We start from the raw sequence: 17,947 nt of genomic DNA on the forward strand, positions 1-17,947 counted from the left end.
ATATTTGAGCAACAATAAAAGTTAAACGCATTGAACTGTGAAATGATTTTTCGTCCTTTAAAAATAATTTAAATTATTTAATAATTTTTTTTTTATATTACTAAATATATGCACTTACATATTTTTTTACTCGTAATAGTTTTTTTCTTTTCGAGTGTTGATACATCATCATATATTTTTCATAAAATTAGTGATTAAATTAAACTCAACTTTTCTACATAGTTTGCGATTTCATTCTTTTTTTGCAAACAGTTGAAATAAAATAATACAACTGAGTAAAACTGTTACCTACTATTGTAGACATTGTTATCAAATTTATATGGTAACGAAAAAACTATGTTTATAAATTTTTAATAATTTAATTACTTAATTCAATATAAATATTTTATATTGTTTTGTATACTATTGAAATTATATTTCGCGAGTGATTCTTAATTATTAATGATCTTTATATAAGGCTTGGATATTATCATAAACATTTTCACAGTATTTTTGATAGGAGTTGTTAAATTTAGTTGATTATTTTTTTATCGATTTTATGTTTTTTAATATAAATTATTTGTACATTAATTAATGTTTATTGATGAAAAACAGGTAGAAATATAATAAAATATAGATTTATTTTTAACGTTCTTAATTTTTATAAAATTTCAAACATTTAATAAATTCCAGTTAAAAAAAAAAAAAACAAACCAATTTTATGTTTATACAACTTTTTATTTTGTATCTTTTTTAAAAGAACTAGTTTTTGCATAAATTATTCATTAGTTTCTCGTTTAACTTTAGCTAATATTTCATTAGTTAAACTTTGAAACTCTCGATTCATGACATCATATGATTTTTTCATCAATGTATCAAGATCATTTTTAGTCATGCCTTCAGTTGAAATTGCTGGTAATATTGTTATATAACTTTTTCCTAACGTAAAAGAAGAAAAATAAAAAAAGTAAAATAAAAAATAAATAAATTGTTTGTTAAATATTATCTAAACAATCATTGTCCAATCATAGCTTATTACCTGAGTTGAATATTTTTTTATCATGATCAATATAATAATATTTTGAAACAACAATTGGTTGTATTGGTGCTTGTGATGATATAGCAACATTAAATGCACCTTTTTTGAATGGTCCAAGTGTATTATCCGAGTGTCTTGTTCCTTCAGGAAACAATAATAATTTGGCTTTTCTTTTATTTATTATTTCACCAGTTTTATTCATTGCATTAACTGATTCTTTGTGTTTTTTTCTGTTTATAAATACTGTACCCCAAAGTATTCCAGCCAAACCGAGTGTACCACTGTACCATAGAATTTCTTGTTTAGCTATGAGAATACAATTTTCAATGACTCCCCAAATTTCAGCCAATACTAAAAATTAAATTGATACAAATTTTATAATCTATTTTTTTTTTATTCTATTACGTATTGACTTACCAACAAGATCCAAGCTACTTTGATGATTTATTATTACAACAGCTGGACTATTTTTAACAATATTTTCATGTCCTCGAATAATAAAATTCATACCCATGAATTTCATCATTTTTCGTAATTGCCATGCTGGTATTCTATTTTAAATGAATATTAAAAATTATTGCATTATTTATTTATTAAATAATTTTAATATTTATTCATACTCACGTGGCATTTTTCCAATCAAATGGTCGAAGTAACATGAATAAAATTGGCCATGATGTTGCAATAACACATGTTAAACAAAATACCACAAATTTAAAATAATATTTCACTTTTTTTCTGACACAAATAATTACTATCACCAGCATAAAAATAACGCACCAAAAAATATCAAACATTTTTAAAAACAATGTTTATTTTTTATCAATAAAAACGACACTGGTTTTTTAAATGTTTCTTATAGACTAATAAAATTTTCTGTCCGGACAATATATTTTTTTTTTTCTTTCTATTTTTTTTCAAAACAATTTATTGGTAATTGATCATTATATATCTACTTGTTTATTATTATTATTTTTACTCAATGAATAAAAAAAATAAATAGACCTATTATATAAAATTTCTTATATAAATTACTAACAAATTACAAACTCAAACTTTTCATAAACATAACAAATAAAAATCAGAAATACAGAAAATACAAAATTTAAAAAAAAGAAATGTAATTTATTTATTTAATTAATCAAATTCATATTGATATTTCATATTGATATTTCATATTGAATTTGAGAAATAAAAAAATTCTTGATTTTAATTCTTTTAAATAAATAAAATCAAAGTTTAATTTTTCTTTTAATAAAAACAAAAAAAAAAGTGAAATGATAATTTGAAAATTCTATTTTCCACTTCGTTTGACATGTTAATTAAGTTTAAATAAATTTATATATAATTGGATTCAGCCAATTATAAATTGAACTTTATAAATATGTATCTCATTTTACTGAGAAACATCAAGTTTTATAATAATTATAATAATATAAACAAAGTATATATTTTAGTTGAATTTAATTTATTTATACTAATAATGTTGAGAATAATAATCAGCAAATATTCGTGTCCAGGTAAAATATCATAGTAGATAATCTTTAAAAGTTTGAGAAAGGTCAAGTTGGGTGAAGGTCGTTTTCTCTCTCGATATCATTTGAGTGCATTTGAGGCTGAAAGGTTAGGTTAGCCTCTGAATGTTTCGAGAGTGGTACTAGTCAGCTGTCAGTTCATTAATTGAAACAGCTGATTATATTTATTATTTTTCATAAATGAAAAAAATATTAAATCAACAAATATGTCACTCGAATAAATACAAATAATTAAATATTATCCTAAATAATTACAAATCAATAACATACATTACAATTGAAATATTTTGATTTTTTTTTTTTATTTGTTATTGTTTGGGTGAATTGAATGGGTAAAAAATTTATTGTGCTTGATAAGTGTTATTGTTGATAAAAAAATTTAATTAAATGAGTGAAAAATAAAAATAATAAAAATATTCAAGTGTTGATTTATTTTTAAACGTCAAAAAAAAAATGTAAGTATTATTTCCTTATTTTTTTAAAAAATAATTTTGTTTTTTATAAAATTATTAATAATATCTAATATATTTTTTACAGATTTAATGTTATTTGTTATTTGAAGTGACGTTTCAATCAATAATACTTATTTTAAGAAAAAATCAGTAAAATCATTAATGTTATTTGTGTTTTAATTAAGAAAAAAATATTTATTTTAACAATAAAAATTAATTATGGCTGTTTATAGTATTTGGATTAATGAAAAAAAAATTAATGCAATATTTGATGAAAAACCAAATGGTTTTATTAAAAAAATAAAAAATATAAAAAATTATTTATTTATTTTAACAACAAATAAACAAATTTATTTCTCTAAAATTAATGAGTTAGAAGATTTTGTTAAATTTGATATTATTAATTTCATTGCTATTGATATTGATTGTAATTCAGAGTATTTATTTATTGTTAATGATAATGATGGTGCAGTTGTTAAAATTTCACCATGTAATTTTGAAATTATTGAGACAATTTTCTTGAAGGAAAATGCCAAATTTTGTAGTCATGGGTAAGACATATTATTATTAATTAAAATTCAACTTGTTATTTTATTATTTTATTTTTGTTTTAGATGTAAACAAAATGAAAAATTAATTAAAGTTAAATCAATTGCTGTTAATGATTCATCATCATTATTTATAACAGAAAATGATGAATTATGGGCAAATGGAAATATTCCTCAAATCGATATTAAATGTGATACACCAAAAAAAGTCATATTTTTTGATGGTAGAATAATATCAAGTATTTCATGTGGTGTTAATTTTTGGATTGCAATATCTCGTAAAATACCAGATACATCAAATGACGATACTGATGATGAAAATGATAATGAAAAAATATATATAAATAATTGTTCAAAATGTACTGATGAAATTAATGATAATGAAAAATCATTTTGTCATATAAATGATAGTAAAATTGATAAAAAAAGTGATAAATTGACAGATTTAAATGGCTCCGTTAATAGAAATTTTAGAACAAGAAAATTATCACGTGTATCATCTTCAGGCGATGACGTTGGTGATGATAATAATAATAACAATTATGAAGACATATCAAATTCATCAAAAATACTACGACAAAATGTATCAAATGTTGCAAATTTTGTTTGTGAAGGTGTTAAATTAATAAGTGATAAAGTTACAAATTTATCACGTCAAATGAGTAGTAATGATAATGATAAAATACGTTTAACAGATATGAGTATGAAATTAACATTATCTCCAGAATCACCACGTCAAAATTCATTTAGAAATGATGATGAACCATCAAGTATTGGTTCGTCATTTGAATATCATGATTCAACACAACATGGTTTAAATGAAAAAACTTTTATTGATGCTGGTAATAGCTTATTATCGAGTGAGGTATGGGCATGGGGTGATACAAATTATGGACAACTTGGTACTGCTGATAATGTACCAAGATCAAAACCAGTACTCATCACTAAACTACAAAATACTGGTATACAAAAAATATCTTGTGGTGCATATCATACACTTGCATTGACACTCGATGGACGTGTATTTTCATGGGGAAAAAATACTTATAATCAAATTACAAATGACACATCATTACATCAAAGTTCACCAAAACAAATAAATCCAATGAAAAAAACAAACTTTGATGCAAGAGCAACAGATGTATCAGCTGGTGAACAACACAGTTTAATTATTATTAATCAAGAAATTTATTTAATTGGAAAAATAAATAATAACAATAATAATAGTCAAGAAAATCATGATGGTGATGTTGATGATAGTATTAAAAAACTTGATACAATTGATGAAACATCAAGTATAAATTATTTATCAAGTTCAGGTAAATTTACAATTTATTCATTAAATAATAAACCAGATATAATAATAAATCAAAATAATATAAATAATGAAAAATGTTTATTAGAAGAAATGATAATTGTTAGTCAAAATTTAATTAAAAAATTACAAAAAAAAACATCAGCAACAAAAGAATTAAATGCATATGAAAAATTATGTAATTCATATTTAGAATTAATGTCATTAACAGCACTTAATGTTAAAAGTATAAATGATTATATAAATAATAAATTAAAAATATATGAAATATTGCTAATTATAAATGTTGATGAATTTACAAATGTTTATAGATATTACATTACATCAGTATGTGATGTAATATCCCTTGATGGCTTTAAAAAAATGGCAAAAATAATGCCTGAACAATCAGATAATATACGTAAGCTATATTATCCAATTGATAATTGGAAAAAAATAACAATTGAAGATCTCATAACAAATGCATTACAATCACCAATTAATAAATTGAAAAATTATTTATTATTAATATTAGATATAATAAATAATAATAAATTAAATTTATATAATGATTATTTAAAAAAAGCAAAATTAAAATGGGAACGTTTGTGTAATGATGGAAAAATATATCTTGATGAAGCAATTATAACACGTAATTTTTGGGATAATTTTGGTAAATCAATTGATATACAAAAATCACCAGAAAGAAGATTAATACGTGAATCACGTACACATCCATTATCAATAATGAATTACAGTCGTTTTACAAGTCATTGGTTTATATTATTAAATGATATATTTATACATACAACTGGTACATCAAATCATACAGTATATTCATTATCAACAATTTGGATTGAATCAATTGGTGATAGTGAAACATCAAAAAATACAATATCAATGATAACACCAGAAAAAAATTTTTTATTTTATACATCAACATCAATTGAAAAAAATGAATGGTTAAATGCATTTCAAATGGCTATTAAAAAAAATGTACAAAAATTTATTGGTAAAAATCCACCACGTTCACGTACTGCATCATATACATTTTTAAAACATTCATTATTTAAAGATGCACATTATAATGGTCGTTGGTTAAATGGTAAACCACATGGTTTTGGTGAAATGAAATGGCGTGATGGTAAAATATATACTGGTGAATTTTACAATGGTTTTATTCATGGTAATGGTAAAATTAAATATCCATTAGTTGGTACATATGATGGTGAATGGATTGATGGAAAACAAAATGGTTTTGGACATTATCAATATGAAAATGGTGATATTTATGATGGCTGGTTTAAAGATGATTTACCACATGGACATGGAGTTAAACAAGAGGGTCATTTAATGACTGAAATTGCATCATTATATATTGGTGATTGGTCAGGTGGTTTAAAGCATGGCTATGGTATTAAAGATGATCAAATGACAGGAGAAAAATATCTTGGATCTTGGTATAATGATCTTAAACATGGTACTGGTATTATTGTAACACTTGATGGTATTTATTATGAGGGTGAATTTGTCAATGGCATTATGACAGGACATGGTTTAATGGTATTTGATGATGGTACACATTATGAGGGTGAAATAAAATCAGCTGGATGTTTTGGTGGTAAAGGAATATTAGAATTACAAAATGGCTTTACAATTGATGGTATTATACATGGTAATTGGAATGAAAATATCAAAGTAATAGCAACATTACAATTAAATAAAAAAAATGATGATAAAAAAAAATATAATATTACAAAACCACCATCATTTAGTAAAATTGGTGTATTACCAAATCAAAAATGGAAATCAATATTTCGTCAATGTTATGAATTACTTGGTTTAGTTGATCCAGCAAGTCGTTCATTAATGTCATTTGATAAATCACCAGATACTCAACGTATTTGGGAAAATCTTGCTGTTGTAATAAATAAATCACTTCAAAAAACAACAATTGACGCAAATTATAATTCATCATTAAAATATCGTGATAAAGATTTATCAATAAGTGATGAATTAAGTAAAATACCAAAATTTGGACGTGATGATTTAACTGTTGAATCATATGAATTAATACAAAATTATTTAACTGGTGCATTTGCATCAGTTCATCATCCACTTGGTTGGTTATTATCTGAAATGGCTAGTGTATTTAACGCCAGTTATGGTGGTGTTAGAGTTCATCCATTATTATTAACACATGCTGTTGGTGAAATAAGAAGTATAACTGAACGTCTTTATGAACTTGTTAATTTATTTTTTCCAGCATTACCAAAATATGGTCTTGATATGGTATTAAAAATTGATAATGGTGAAGCACCGTTGATAAGTGCTGATGGATTATTACATCCAATATTATTACCACAAGTTAATTCAGCATTATTTGTATTATATGCATTACATAATAAAAAAGAAGATGATGCATATTGGGAAAGACTTATTAAATGGAATAGACAAAATGATGAAAGATTAATGGAATTATTAGATGTTGATAAAAAATTTTGGAATAAAAATTTTATGAATAAAAAAGATGATATTTATTTTAATGATGCTATTGAAAATTTACAACAATTAAAAACAACATTTTCACCATTAGAAAAATTAATGGTTATTAAAAAAACATTTGAAAAAGTTACAAAAGAAGTACAGCAAGATTTTGGAAGTGTCTACATGTGGTCAATGGATGAATTATTTCCAGTTATTAATTTTGTTGTAATACGTGCTGGTGTACTACAATTAGGAAGCGAAATAAATTTAATTGAAGATTTTATGGAACCATATGTTTCAAATGGTGAGCTTGGAATAATGTTTTCAACATTAAAGGTAATTATTACTTATTGAACAATAATATTATTGATTGATTTATTTACTTATTTACTTATTTATTTATTTATTTATTTATTACAGGCATCTTATCATCAAGTTCTCAATGAAAAAATTGACATGACTGATTGATTTAACAGTTTAAAAATAAATAAATAAATATTTTCATGGATATCAACTGTTTAAAGTTAACAAGACAATTAATTTTGGTGTATATATGTATACTTAATAAAAATAAATGTGATTAAATTATGCTCATAGAGCATAATTCAGATTTCTTGATCAAAAAAAAAAAAAACAAACTGTTTAAATTTTAAATATTAATATGTATAAATGTATATTTAATTTCTCCGCACTGATTATTATTTAAATTTAAAAAAAAAAAAAACTATTTTATTATTGTTAAATATTTATTTGAAAAATAAAAAATATAATAATTGATGAGAAAAATAATTATTTGTACCGAAAAATGAAATTTTTTTATCATTTCCATTTAAATTTTCATAACAGCTTGATCATAAACTTTCATTGCCAATAAACTATTATTTTTTTTTAATTCTTTAAAATCATTTGATTGAAGTATTATTAAATTTTTACATATATATTCAATAATTAGATCTTTAATTTTTTTAGTACCATATGAATCAATAATAATTAATGTTTTAATTGAATTATCAATTGTTATTTTTTTAAATAATACATCTTCACACATATTTTTTAATTTATCCATTTTATATTTATGACCAATTGCTATTAATTTATCAGCATATTTATCAATTTTCGTTGGTTTTTTATTTGTATAAATAAATTCCATCATTTGTTTAGCAATATCAATATCCATATCATTAATTATAATACGATTATCAATATTATTATCAATCATTGTTGCAAATACTGAACTTTGAATAGCAAGTAAAATTTTATGTGATTTTAATTCAGTTCCGTTGATATCAATAATAATATCACTATACTTGTTATTAAATATAAATTTTGATAAACGTTGAGGTAATAAATATTCACTAAATTCAATTGATTTAATTATTGAACAAGTTGTTGGATCTTCATTACTATCTTGTATCTCAATTAATATTTCTAATGAATCATTTTGTGATATAAATGATTGTAAAGTCAATTGTGGTAATGAACATTCATACAATAATGAATCATCAGTATTATTTCTCTTTTTTAAATTAAGAATACTTGCTTTTGTTTCAATCTTAATTTCATCATTTTTTTTAGATTCTATTTTCATTAAAGTTGGTATTGGAATATTACTATCATTATCTTCATCAATTTTATTGACATTATCATTTTCATGACGTAATGTAAATACAATAAAATTATTTAAACGACGTTGTGGACGTTGTGAACGAATACTAACAATCCATTTGTTTTCTTGTTTTTTACCAGTATAAAATATTGATGATATTGAACATGATGGTATCATAATTATTGAATTTTGATTTATTTTTAAATTTTCAATAATCCATATGAATCTATCTTTTCTTGTGACACCATTACAAAGATATTCGGTTTTTATTGTTGTTATGCTTGATAAACAAAAATTAATATTAATTAATTATAAATATTTATTTTCTTTTTCAATTAAACAATAATTTTAAATGAATCAATGAATTATTTACCTGCTTTTTGGACAAAGTCTGGACATTATAAATATTTTTATATGAATATTTATTTCTTTGATTTAGTAATTAACAATTTGAATGCGTCTAACAATTAATTAAATTTTTATTTTATATAATTTTTAAATGTTAAGAGACAACACACGTGTATGGTTTACAAAATTTGACTGCAGTTTATCCATAGAATACTGTATACAAAATAGATACACATGTTCCATCGACCCATCAATCATAATATAGCTATTTTTACTTTTACCACCAACTTATTTTATAATTTTATTTTTAAAAAATTTCTTTAAATAAATACATTGTGACAGCAAAGAATTAAAAATAATTATTCAATCATTTTTAATTATTCTAGTTATTGACAATGGTTTTTTTTTTTTTTATTTCATCTTTTTCTTATAAAATAAATTTCAAAAAAATATATAAAAAACAGCAATTATCAATATATATAGAGTAGATTATTTAAAATCAATTTAGCTATTGACGACAAAGACCCTTTTTTTTTTTTTTTTGTAATCTAAAACTTTACGCATCATTTGAATATATTTTTTATCATTATTCATTAAGTATACAAAATATTATTTTGCCTTTACGTTTTACATTTTTACGTTTTTATGTATTGTTTATTTGAAATTTAAATACTGTTATATTCAAACAGTTGTAAAAAAAAAAAAAAAAATTTACACTTCATCAAATTTGAATATCACGTTGTTATTGTAATAAAAAAATTTAGCAAATAATTATTATAATATTATTATCTTTAGTTTGATATAGACACTCACACACCCACTTGATAAAAAACAATATTATGAAATATTAAAAAAGTAATATTTATTTACCAAATAATTATTTAATATTCAAAAAATGGTAAATAAATAGAATTTTGTAATTATTACAATTATTTTAAAAAAACCCCAATAGACCATTAGTGATTAATTTTAGATAGAAATTGTTTTATCTAAATAAAACATATATACATATATATTAAAGTCAATATATATATATATATATATTTTATTTTGTCTTTTTTCCTTATATGGCAGAAATAAAATAATAAGCATACATAATTAATCATAAAATATATAAATACGTAATTCAATAAATATTTACAATTTATTACAATTGAATAACTAAAATCACAAAAAACGTTAATTATTGTTTAAAAAAAAAATAAACCTGAGATAATGTAAATAAGAATACAAATAAAAAAAATTCCATTCCTCTTCGTAAAATGAGTATAAAGAGAACCAGCACAAGGTACAAAATTATCTGTTAGACCATTTACGCAGCTAATTATTTTTTTTATTCTGTTAACAAAAAATTTCTTTAACATGAAATATTTTTGTATTTCATTAGTTTTTTTATCAATATGTATAATAAATTGTTTTGGTAATTACGACGAATGGTCACCAACATACGGTAATGGCAAATTGCATGAAAAATTCGCATGGAAAATGTTAGATTGGGAATTTCCCAATGAATCAATTAAAAATGAAACAATTTCAAGTGGTAATTATCAACCGGAAAATGGACTTCCAGTTGGTATTGAAATATGGAAAAATAAACTTTTTGTAACAGTTCCAAGATGGAAAAAAGGTAAGTAATTTCCATAATTAATAAACACATATACAAATTTTAATTTATTAATTAAATAAATAATTCATAAATTCATAAAACATTCCATTTTATTTTCAGGTATACCATCAACATTAAATTACATAAATCTAGATCAACAACAAAGTGGTTCACCAAAATTAATTCCATATCCAAGCTTGGAACAAAATACAGCTGGTGATTGCGGAAATGGTTTAACAACAGCATACAGGTTTTTATTATTAAAATAAAAAAATTAATACATCATAATTTTCCTGTATATATTTCATTTAAATATTTTTTTTTTATTTAGAATTCATGTTGATCAGTGCGATCGTTTATGGGTACTTGATACTGGTACCATTGGTGATGCGAGTGATACCGTTCAAGTATGTCCATACACATTAAAAGTTTTTGATTTAAATACCGATAAAATAATCCGAAAATATGAACTCCAATCAAATGACACTAATCAGGTAATAATTCAATCAATACAACAAATATTTTATTTAATCAATTATTTAAAAAATGTACAGCTAAAAGTTATGCAAATGTAAATACTTGATATTTTTTTATTTTTTTCATTACTGTAATAATATTAACATTGTAATTAATTTTTTATTCAATTTTTCAGAATACATTTATAGCAAATATTGCCATTGATTTAGGCCAGGGTGGATGTAATGATGCATTTGCATATATGTCTGATGAACTCGGCTATGGCTTGATTGTATATTCATGGGCTGAAAATACATCATGGCGTATACATCATGGTTATTTTTTTCCTGATCCATTAAAAGGTGATTGGACAGTTGGAGGATTAAATTTTCAATGGGAAGATGAAGGTATATTTGGTATGAGTTTATCACCAATTACCTGTTATGGATTTAGAACATTATATTTTCATTCATTGAGTAGTTTTCATGAATTTAGTATATCAACTGAAATTCTTCGTAACAAAACATTGGCATTAAATAGTTATCATGCATTCAAAGTAAATATATTTATTTATCAATTATTTATTGAATTATAAAAAAAAAAAAAACAGAATTTAATATGTAAATTTATTTAGGTTGTTGGTGAAAGAAAAAAAGGTCATTCAACAGCTGAGACAATGGTAAATGATATTCAATTATTTAATCTTGTTGATCAAAATGCAGTTGGATGTTGGAATTCAAAATTACCATATACACCTGACAATCATGGTATTATTGCTAAAAATGATAAAACAATGATATTTCCAGCTGATGTCAAGGTAATTATTTATAAAAAATTAATATTTATTTAATAATAATATTCATTTTATTTATTTTCTAGGTAAAAAATGGTATCGTTTGGATTGTCCAAGACAATATGCCTAGTTTTATGATAACTGGAGTTAATTTTAATGAAATTAATTTTAGAATATTTACAATACCATTTGCTGAAGCAATTGCTGGTACTGTTTGCGATAGTCAAATCTACTAAATTTATTTTCGTTAATTAATATAAAAAATCAATCAACATTTATATTTTTTAATTTTTTTTTTAATTTTAAAAATTAATTTACTGAATAATTATTGTGAAAATAAAAAACATAACAACAGAAAATTTAAATAAAATATTTTTATTTATTATATTTATAGTTTAATATTAATTAAATAATTGTTAACATTATTGAATATTATTTTTTTAACAATAATTTATTGACAATGCTTTATTAATATTATTTGCTTCATTTTCTTTTCATAATCATCGTGCTTTGATTTATGATTAACAAACTCAATGGCACTTGTTTTTAGTTTAATTGCCTCATATGTCTTTGTAAAAGTAATATTTTATCTAAATTACAAATGATCTTCATATAAATATCTCGTTATTTTTGGAATTTATATTTCAATAATGCTATCATTGATTTTTCTGAATATTCATTAACTCATGATGGCCCTTATGAATAAATTTAACTATTCGTTTAAAAAAACTTGAAGTTTTTTATCATCAATTGTCGATTTGTTAAGATTTTTTATGAAATCATTTTTAAGTACAGATGCAAGTACTAATTTACTTCACTACTCTAGATTAATTTTTAATTAGTGGAGAATAATTTTTTAATAATATTATTTAAAAAAAAGAATAAATAATTTGTTAATATATTAACAGCAGTAATTAAAAAGAATGGAACATGATATGTTATGTCATGTTATGTTAAATCATTTATATTAAATTATGTTATGTTAAATATGGTTTTCGACAAAAAATTTCTGGTCATTTAATATCCCGCCACAAACATGGAAACCATAATAATGATTGTGAGTAATTTTTAGTTATTATCTTTTATCGGTATCTGTGCAAAGCAGTATTGCCAACTGGACCCAAAGTTGCTTTGTACCTTAAAGCCCTCAAAGCTGCTCAAAGCCAATTAAGCGTTCCATATTCTCACACATTCTCACATATTCTTATTTCTCAGTGCATCCTAGACCCTATGTAGTGCATCCCAATTCCCAGTGCATCCTAGAGTCTCACCTGCTACATAAACACGTGTTGACTACTCAATATTTTGTGTTAATTTTATTTTATTTATAAACAATATGAATTTGATACTTCAAATATTGTGTTTTTCTTTATTGTTTTTAGAAGGAGATTTTAGTGAGTATAATTAATTTTTTAAATTAAGTTACAAGCATGGTAAATTAGAGATGATAAAATTGTTATAAATCTTATAAAATGGATAATTTAAATAATAATAAACTTTTTTTTTTTTTTTTTCAATTGATTTTTAAAGTTTAATTATAACTAATATAATTGTAAAGTAGTGCAAATAGCATGGTTTTTTACCACGTTAACTTGGCCCCACGTATATGAGTTGCTTGCATCGACAGCAACTCTGTGCGGTCAAGTTCACGTGATTTTTTTTTTTTTGTTTTTTGATATTATATGATATTGATGATAAAATAGAAAAAAAAATAAAAAAAAAAGATACAAATAATAATAAATGTTATATTGAAAAAAATATTTTCAGAATTGATTTTCAAATGTACAGGAATGGTAAGCAAGGACACAGCTGTATTAAATGAAAATGATCAACTTGTATGTTCATGTTCAGATGATAAAAATAACAACAGTACTCTTGCATTTGCTATAAATAATGTTCGAATGAACCCATATCAAGTAAGCTATATTTTAATTAATGATTAATAATTATTGAAAAAAAAAACAAAAACCAACTTGTTATTGTCTTATAAACCTGACATTTATTATTTTTTTATTTTTTGGTATCAAGGTACCATTCACGGATTACTTTGATAGGAGTTATCAAAAATCAAACGACAATACAAAATTATATTTGAAAAAAGAAAGGGTATCGATGTGGGATGGAGGAGATTATATATGTTTCAATAGATATAATTATACTTGGCTCCATATATGGGTTAAAAGTGAGTATTTAAAAATAAGTATTATTTTTATTTAAAAACTATTATTCTAATATTTATTTTTTATTTATTTTTAGCAAAAGAACGTTTCTTTTTGGCGAAGGAATCTGAAACATCACTTCTAATTCAAGATCGCTCTTCTATGGAAGTTCCTTGTGTACCAACCTCACCATGCTACGATGTGGAATTATTTAAAGGCTCAAAGGTAATTGATAAATAAATAAAATACAATAAAGAAATATTTTATATTTTTCAAGAATATTATAACTTTAATATTATTATTATTATTATTGCTAATTTTGTTACATTGTTTTTATTTGTAGGAACTTGCAATTAATGAGACAAATGGTGTTAAATTTGATCCTCGAAAAGGTTTTATCATAACCAATCCAAGATATATCGATGCTCCCGTTGATTTTACTTGTTCAATAACATTGGATGGACGTACAGAAAGTATGCTATATCACACGAAATTTAACTTTTAAATAAACTTTTAATTACCATGTTTAATTGAAAAAAAAAAAAGACAGAAATTTAAAAATAGAATAGTTGTAAGAATTCAGTCTGGTTAACTTGATAATAATATTGACATCGTGTATCGATTGAAAACAATTATTTTGTAATAAAATCATTATTAAAATAAAAACGTATGATCATGCCAACATAGTAAACCGTATTTCCGAAAACGTCCTTCAGTACTATGGTAACATGGTGAAACTAATTATTTTTTTTTTACAGTGTGAATATATTTTGGAAATAATATTATATATTATTATAATAATATATATAAATTGGGATTTACTTTTAACCTTAAGTTCAGTTTGAGATTTAAGAAAAAAAATTGATAAAAATTAATGATGAATAAATAAAAAACCAAAGTAATAAAAGTTTTTTTTTATCGTATTTGAAAATTTCAAAGTTTTATTAAAAATGACATTAAATTGTTTTTACAAAATAATAAACTTAAGAATCATATCCTTTTGAAGCAAGAATAAATAATTCGTAATTATATTAATAACAATAATCAAAAAGAAAACTTATTAATTTATTATTATTAACTTTCTTTTGTATGATAAATTTATTTTTCCAGTATCAATTTTCGAAGAATTTCAAAAGCTAAATTTGCATCTTGAAGTTGTAAATTTTTAAAATCAGCTGAATTAACAATTGACAAATTTTGTTTAATAAATTCAATAACTTTGTTTTTTAATTTTTTTGTATCATAACGATCAGCAACAATTAACGTATCAACAGCATTATCAACTGTTATTTTTCCCATTAAATTATTTTCACAAATTTCTTTTAAATCATCAATTTGATACTTATCAGCAGCACCAATGAGATCATAAACACAATCATCAATTTTTGATGGTGTTTTTTCAGTATAAATATACTCCAACATTTGTTCAACAACATCGGCATCAATGTCTTTAATGACAACACGATTATCTCTTGATTCTTTCATGGATTCATAATCAAACATTGCTGAAAATACTGGGCTTTTAATAGACAATATCATCTTATGGGCTTTTAAGTCTTTTCCATCAACTTCAAGAACAATATCACTAAATTTTTCATTTTGAAGCCATGATAATAATCCAGATATCAATGGACGATTGATTTGTGGTGGTAAACTTTTAAGTACTGTTACAAGTTTTATTGATATTGTTAATACATCATCAGTCAGCCAACTTGAAGGATTTAATTTAGCAAACTCAAAAAGATTTTTATCGAGTACTGAACAAAAATATGATGCTTTATTTTTCACTTGACATGGACGAATTTTTATTTCTTTTGTTTGAATACTTGTAGAAGAATTTTTATTGATTACTGTGATCTCAAAAGAAGTTTGTGAAAAATCTTTTTTATTTGACACGTCAGCTCCAATTGTGAATACTGTTCCGTTTGAAATTGGAGAAAGTCCAATACGCCACAAACCTTCAGATTGTCCAAATATTGGTGATATAATTATCTTCTCTAAGTTTTGTGTACAAATTGAATTAAAATTTTTTATTTTCCATAAATATATGTCTACTCTGGTATCTAGTCCTTGACAAATTTGAGTACTTTGCTTGGTTATAGTTGACATCCTGCACACAAAGAGATAATTTTTAAAAAATAATAATTAATAATGACGAGTTGTTTATTGAATGAATTTATTAATTTATCTGTTTTTTTTTTTTATTTGATGCTTTATTTTGATAGCTTTGTTTGTTGTGTGCATATGATTATATTAATAAGTAACGCCACGTGTGATGTCAAGAATGTCAAGTATAACATGGATAACATGGAATGACATTATGAAAAAAAAAAAATTTATCATCCATACAAAAGCGCCATAAGAGTAGTGGACTCCAGATAAACTACTTGTGGATTCGATTTTTTTTTTTTTTTTTTATCAAATATATATATAAAGCTGTGTCATCAAGTAAAAAATATTAATTATTTAAAATTATTAATTATATAATAAAAATTAATAGTAAAAAAATTTTTATTTTTCAAATTTTATGCGTAAAAATCTAAAAAAAAAAAAAAATAGTTTTTTTTTTAAATAGGTCAGTTTTAAAATAACAACTTGAGATTATAGACATGATAACGAATTGTGACTTCTAAAAAAAAACTCAACAAACAAAAAAATATAATTATACAAAATAAATATAAAAATGACTTAATAAAGTAAAAGACTCATTTAAAACCGTTTATCAAAAAATAAATAAATAATAGGTTTATCATTTTTTAAATACTATAGCTATTTAATTTTTTAAAAATTCAAAGTGATACAAATTTTCTTCATCAAAAAGATAAACGTAAAACTAGTCGATAATTTAATTTGATTGACGTTTAATTTTTTCGTTTTTCAAGTATTAATTTTCAATAACAATATTTGAAAATTTCAATTACAAAGTTTTCATTAAAAATAACAATTAGTTGTTTTTTACAAAATAATTAATTTAAGAATAATATTCTTTTGAAATAAGAATAAATAGTTTGTGAGCATATATTAATAGTAATAATAAAAAAAAACTCACTTTTTTTGTGTACAAGATATATGATGATCAAAGCCAGGATGTTCGTCGGCGAAACTGGTCGGCTGAGGGTGCCATGGTTACTAGTAACTTAGTTTGTTTATTTAAAAAAAAAAAACAGATATACGAGTTTAATTAGTACGAATGAATTATGGCCGGTTGTTTTTTTTTTTTTTTTTTCATAAATTTTATTAACTCCGAGAGATGTCGTTAAATGTCTTTTATTTCACAGTCAATAATATATATATTTTATCAAATAAATTCAAATATAGATATATAACCCTGGTTGATAAAATGTTCGGACTTAATTTTTTTTTTTTATTTAGACAGAAATTTAAACATTTGTTTAAACATTTAATTCAACATTTTTTTAAACAATAAATTTAACATTCTTTTAAACAATAAAACCTTTACCTGAAAATAATCCATTTTTTGGATTAAAAAAATACATATTAAAAAATACACTTTTTCATAGAACTTTTTCTAGAACTTTTTTGAGAATTTTTTCTAGAAGTATTTTGAGAACTTTTCTTAGAACTTTATTTAGAACTATTATGAGAACTTTTTTGAGAATTTTTTCTAGAACTTTTTCTAGAAAT

The 17,947-nt window shown here is 22.8% G+C and overlaps 5 protein-coding genes across 5 annotated transcripts; 3 read left to right on the forward strand and 2 right to left on the reverse strand.

The window, feature by feature from the left end:
* Positions 1–757: 757 nt before the first annotated feature.
* Positions 758–1,785, reverse strand: LOC122860946 (1-acyl-sn-glycerol-3-phosphate acyltransferase beta-like). Its single transcript, XM_044165040.1, has 4 exons — positions 1,643–1,785; positions 1,436–1,569; positions 1,019–1,369; positions 758–918 (listed from the first exon to the last, which is right to left on the reverse strand). Exons 1-4 carry the CDS (start codon positions 1,783–1,785, stop codon positions 758–760), a joined length of 789 nt encoding a protein of 262 aa, XP_044020975.1.
* Positions 1,786–3,090: 1,305 nt separating this feature from the next.
* Positions 3,091–8,140, forward strand: LOC122856521 (alsin). Its single transcript, XM_044158199.1, has 3 exons — positions 3,091–3,556; positions 3,620–7,670; positions 7,755–8,140. Exons 1-3 carry the CDS (start codon positions 3,225–3,227, stop codon positions 7,800–7,802), a joined length of 4,431 nt encoding a protein of 1,476 aa, XP_044014134.1. The 5' UTR covers positions 3,091–3,224; the 3' UTR covers positions 7,803–8,140.
* Positions 8,141–10,565: 2,425 nt separating this feature from the next.
* Positions 10,566–12,436, forward strand: LOC122857063 (protein yellow-like). The gene is made up of 6 exons (XM_044159042.1): positions 10,566–10,915; positions 11,015–11,144; positions 11,226–11,388; positions 11,547–11,906; positions 11,985–12,167; positions 12,230–12,436. Exons 1-6 carry the CDS (start codon positions 10,651–10,653, stop codon positions 12,377–12,379), a joined length of 1,251 nt encoding a protein of 416 aa, XP_044014977.1. The 5' UTR covers positions 10,566–10,650; the 3' UTR covers positions 12,380–12,436.
* Positions 12,437–13,369: 933 nt separating this feature from the next.
* LOC122860954 lies at positions 13,370–14,807 on the forward strand. Its single transcript, XM_044165052.1, has 5 exons — positions 13,370–13,537; positions 13,911–14,059; positions 14,172–14,325; positions 14,400–14,527; positions 14,646–14,807. Exons 1-5 carry the CDS (start codon positions 13,480–13,482, stop codon positions 14,805–14,807), a joined length of 651 nt encoding a protein of 216 aa, XP_044020987.1. The 5' UTR covers positions 13,370–13,479.
* Positions 14,808–15,210: 403 nt separating this feature from the next.
* LOC122857205 (speckle-type POZ protein-like) lies at positions 15,211–17,419 on the reverse strand. The gene is made up of 2 exons (XM_044159256.1): positions 17,352–17,419; positions 15,211–16,412 (listed from the first exon to the last, which is right to left on the reverse strand). The coding sequence occupies exon 2, from the start codon at positions 16,409–16,411 to the stop codon at positions 15,401–15,403; it is 1,011 nt and encodes a 336-aa protein (XP_044015191.1). The 5' UTR covers position 16,412; positions 17,352–17,419; the 3' UTR covers positions 15,211–15,400.
* Between the last annotated feature and the right edge of the window lie 528 nt (positions 17,420–17,947).

The sequence above is a fragment of the Aphidius gifuensis genome, linkage group LG1 (genome assembly GCF_014905175.1).
Source record: "Aphidius gifuensis isolate YNYX2018 linkage group LG1, ASM1490517v1, whole genome shotgun sequence".
NCBI lineage: Eukaryota > Metazoa > Arthropoda > Insecta > Hymenoptera > Braconidae > Aphidius > Aphidius gifuensis.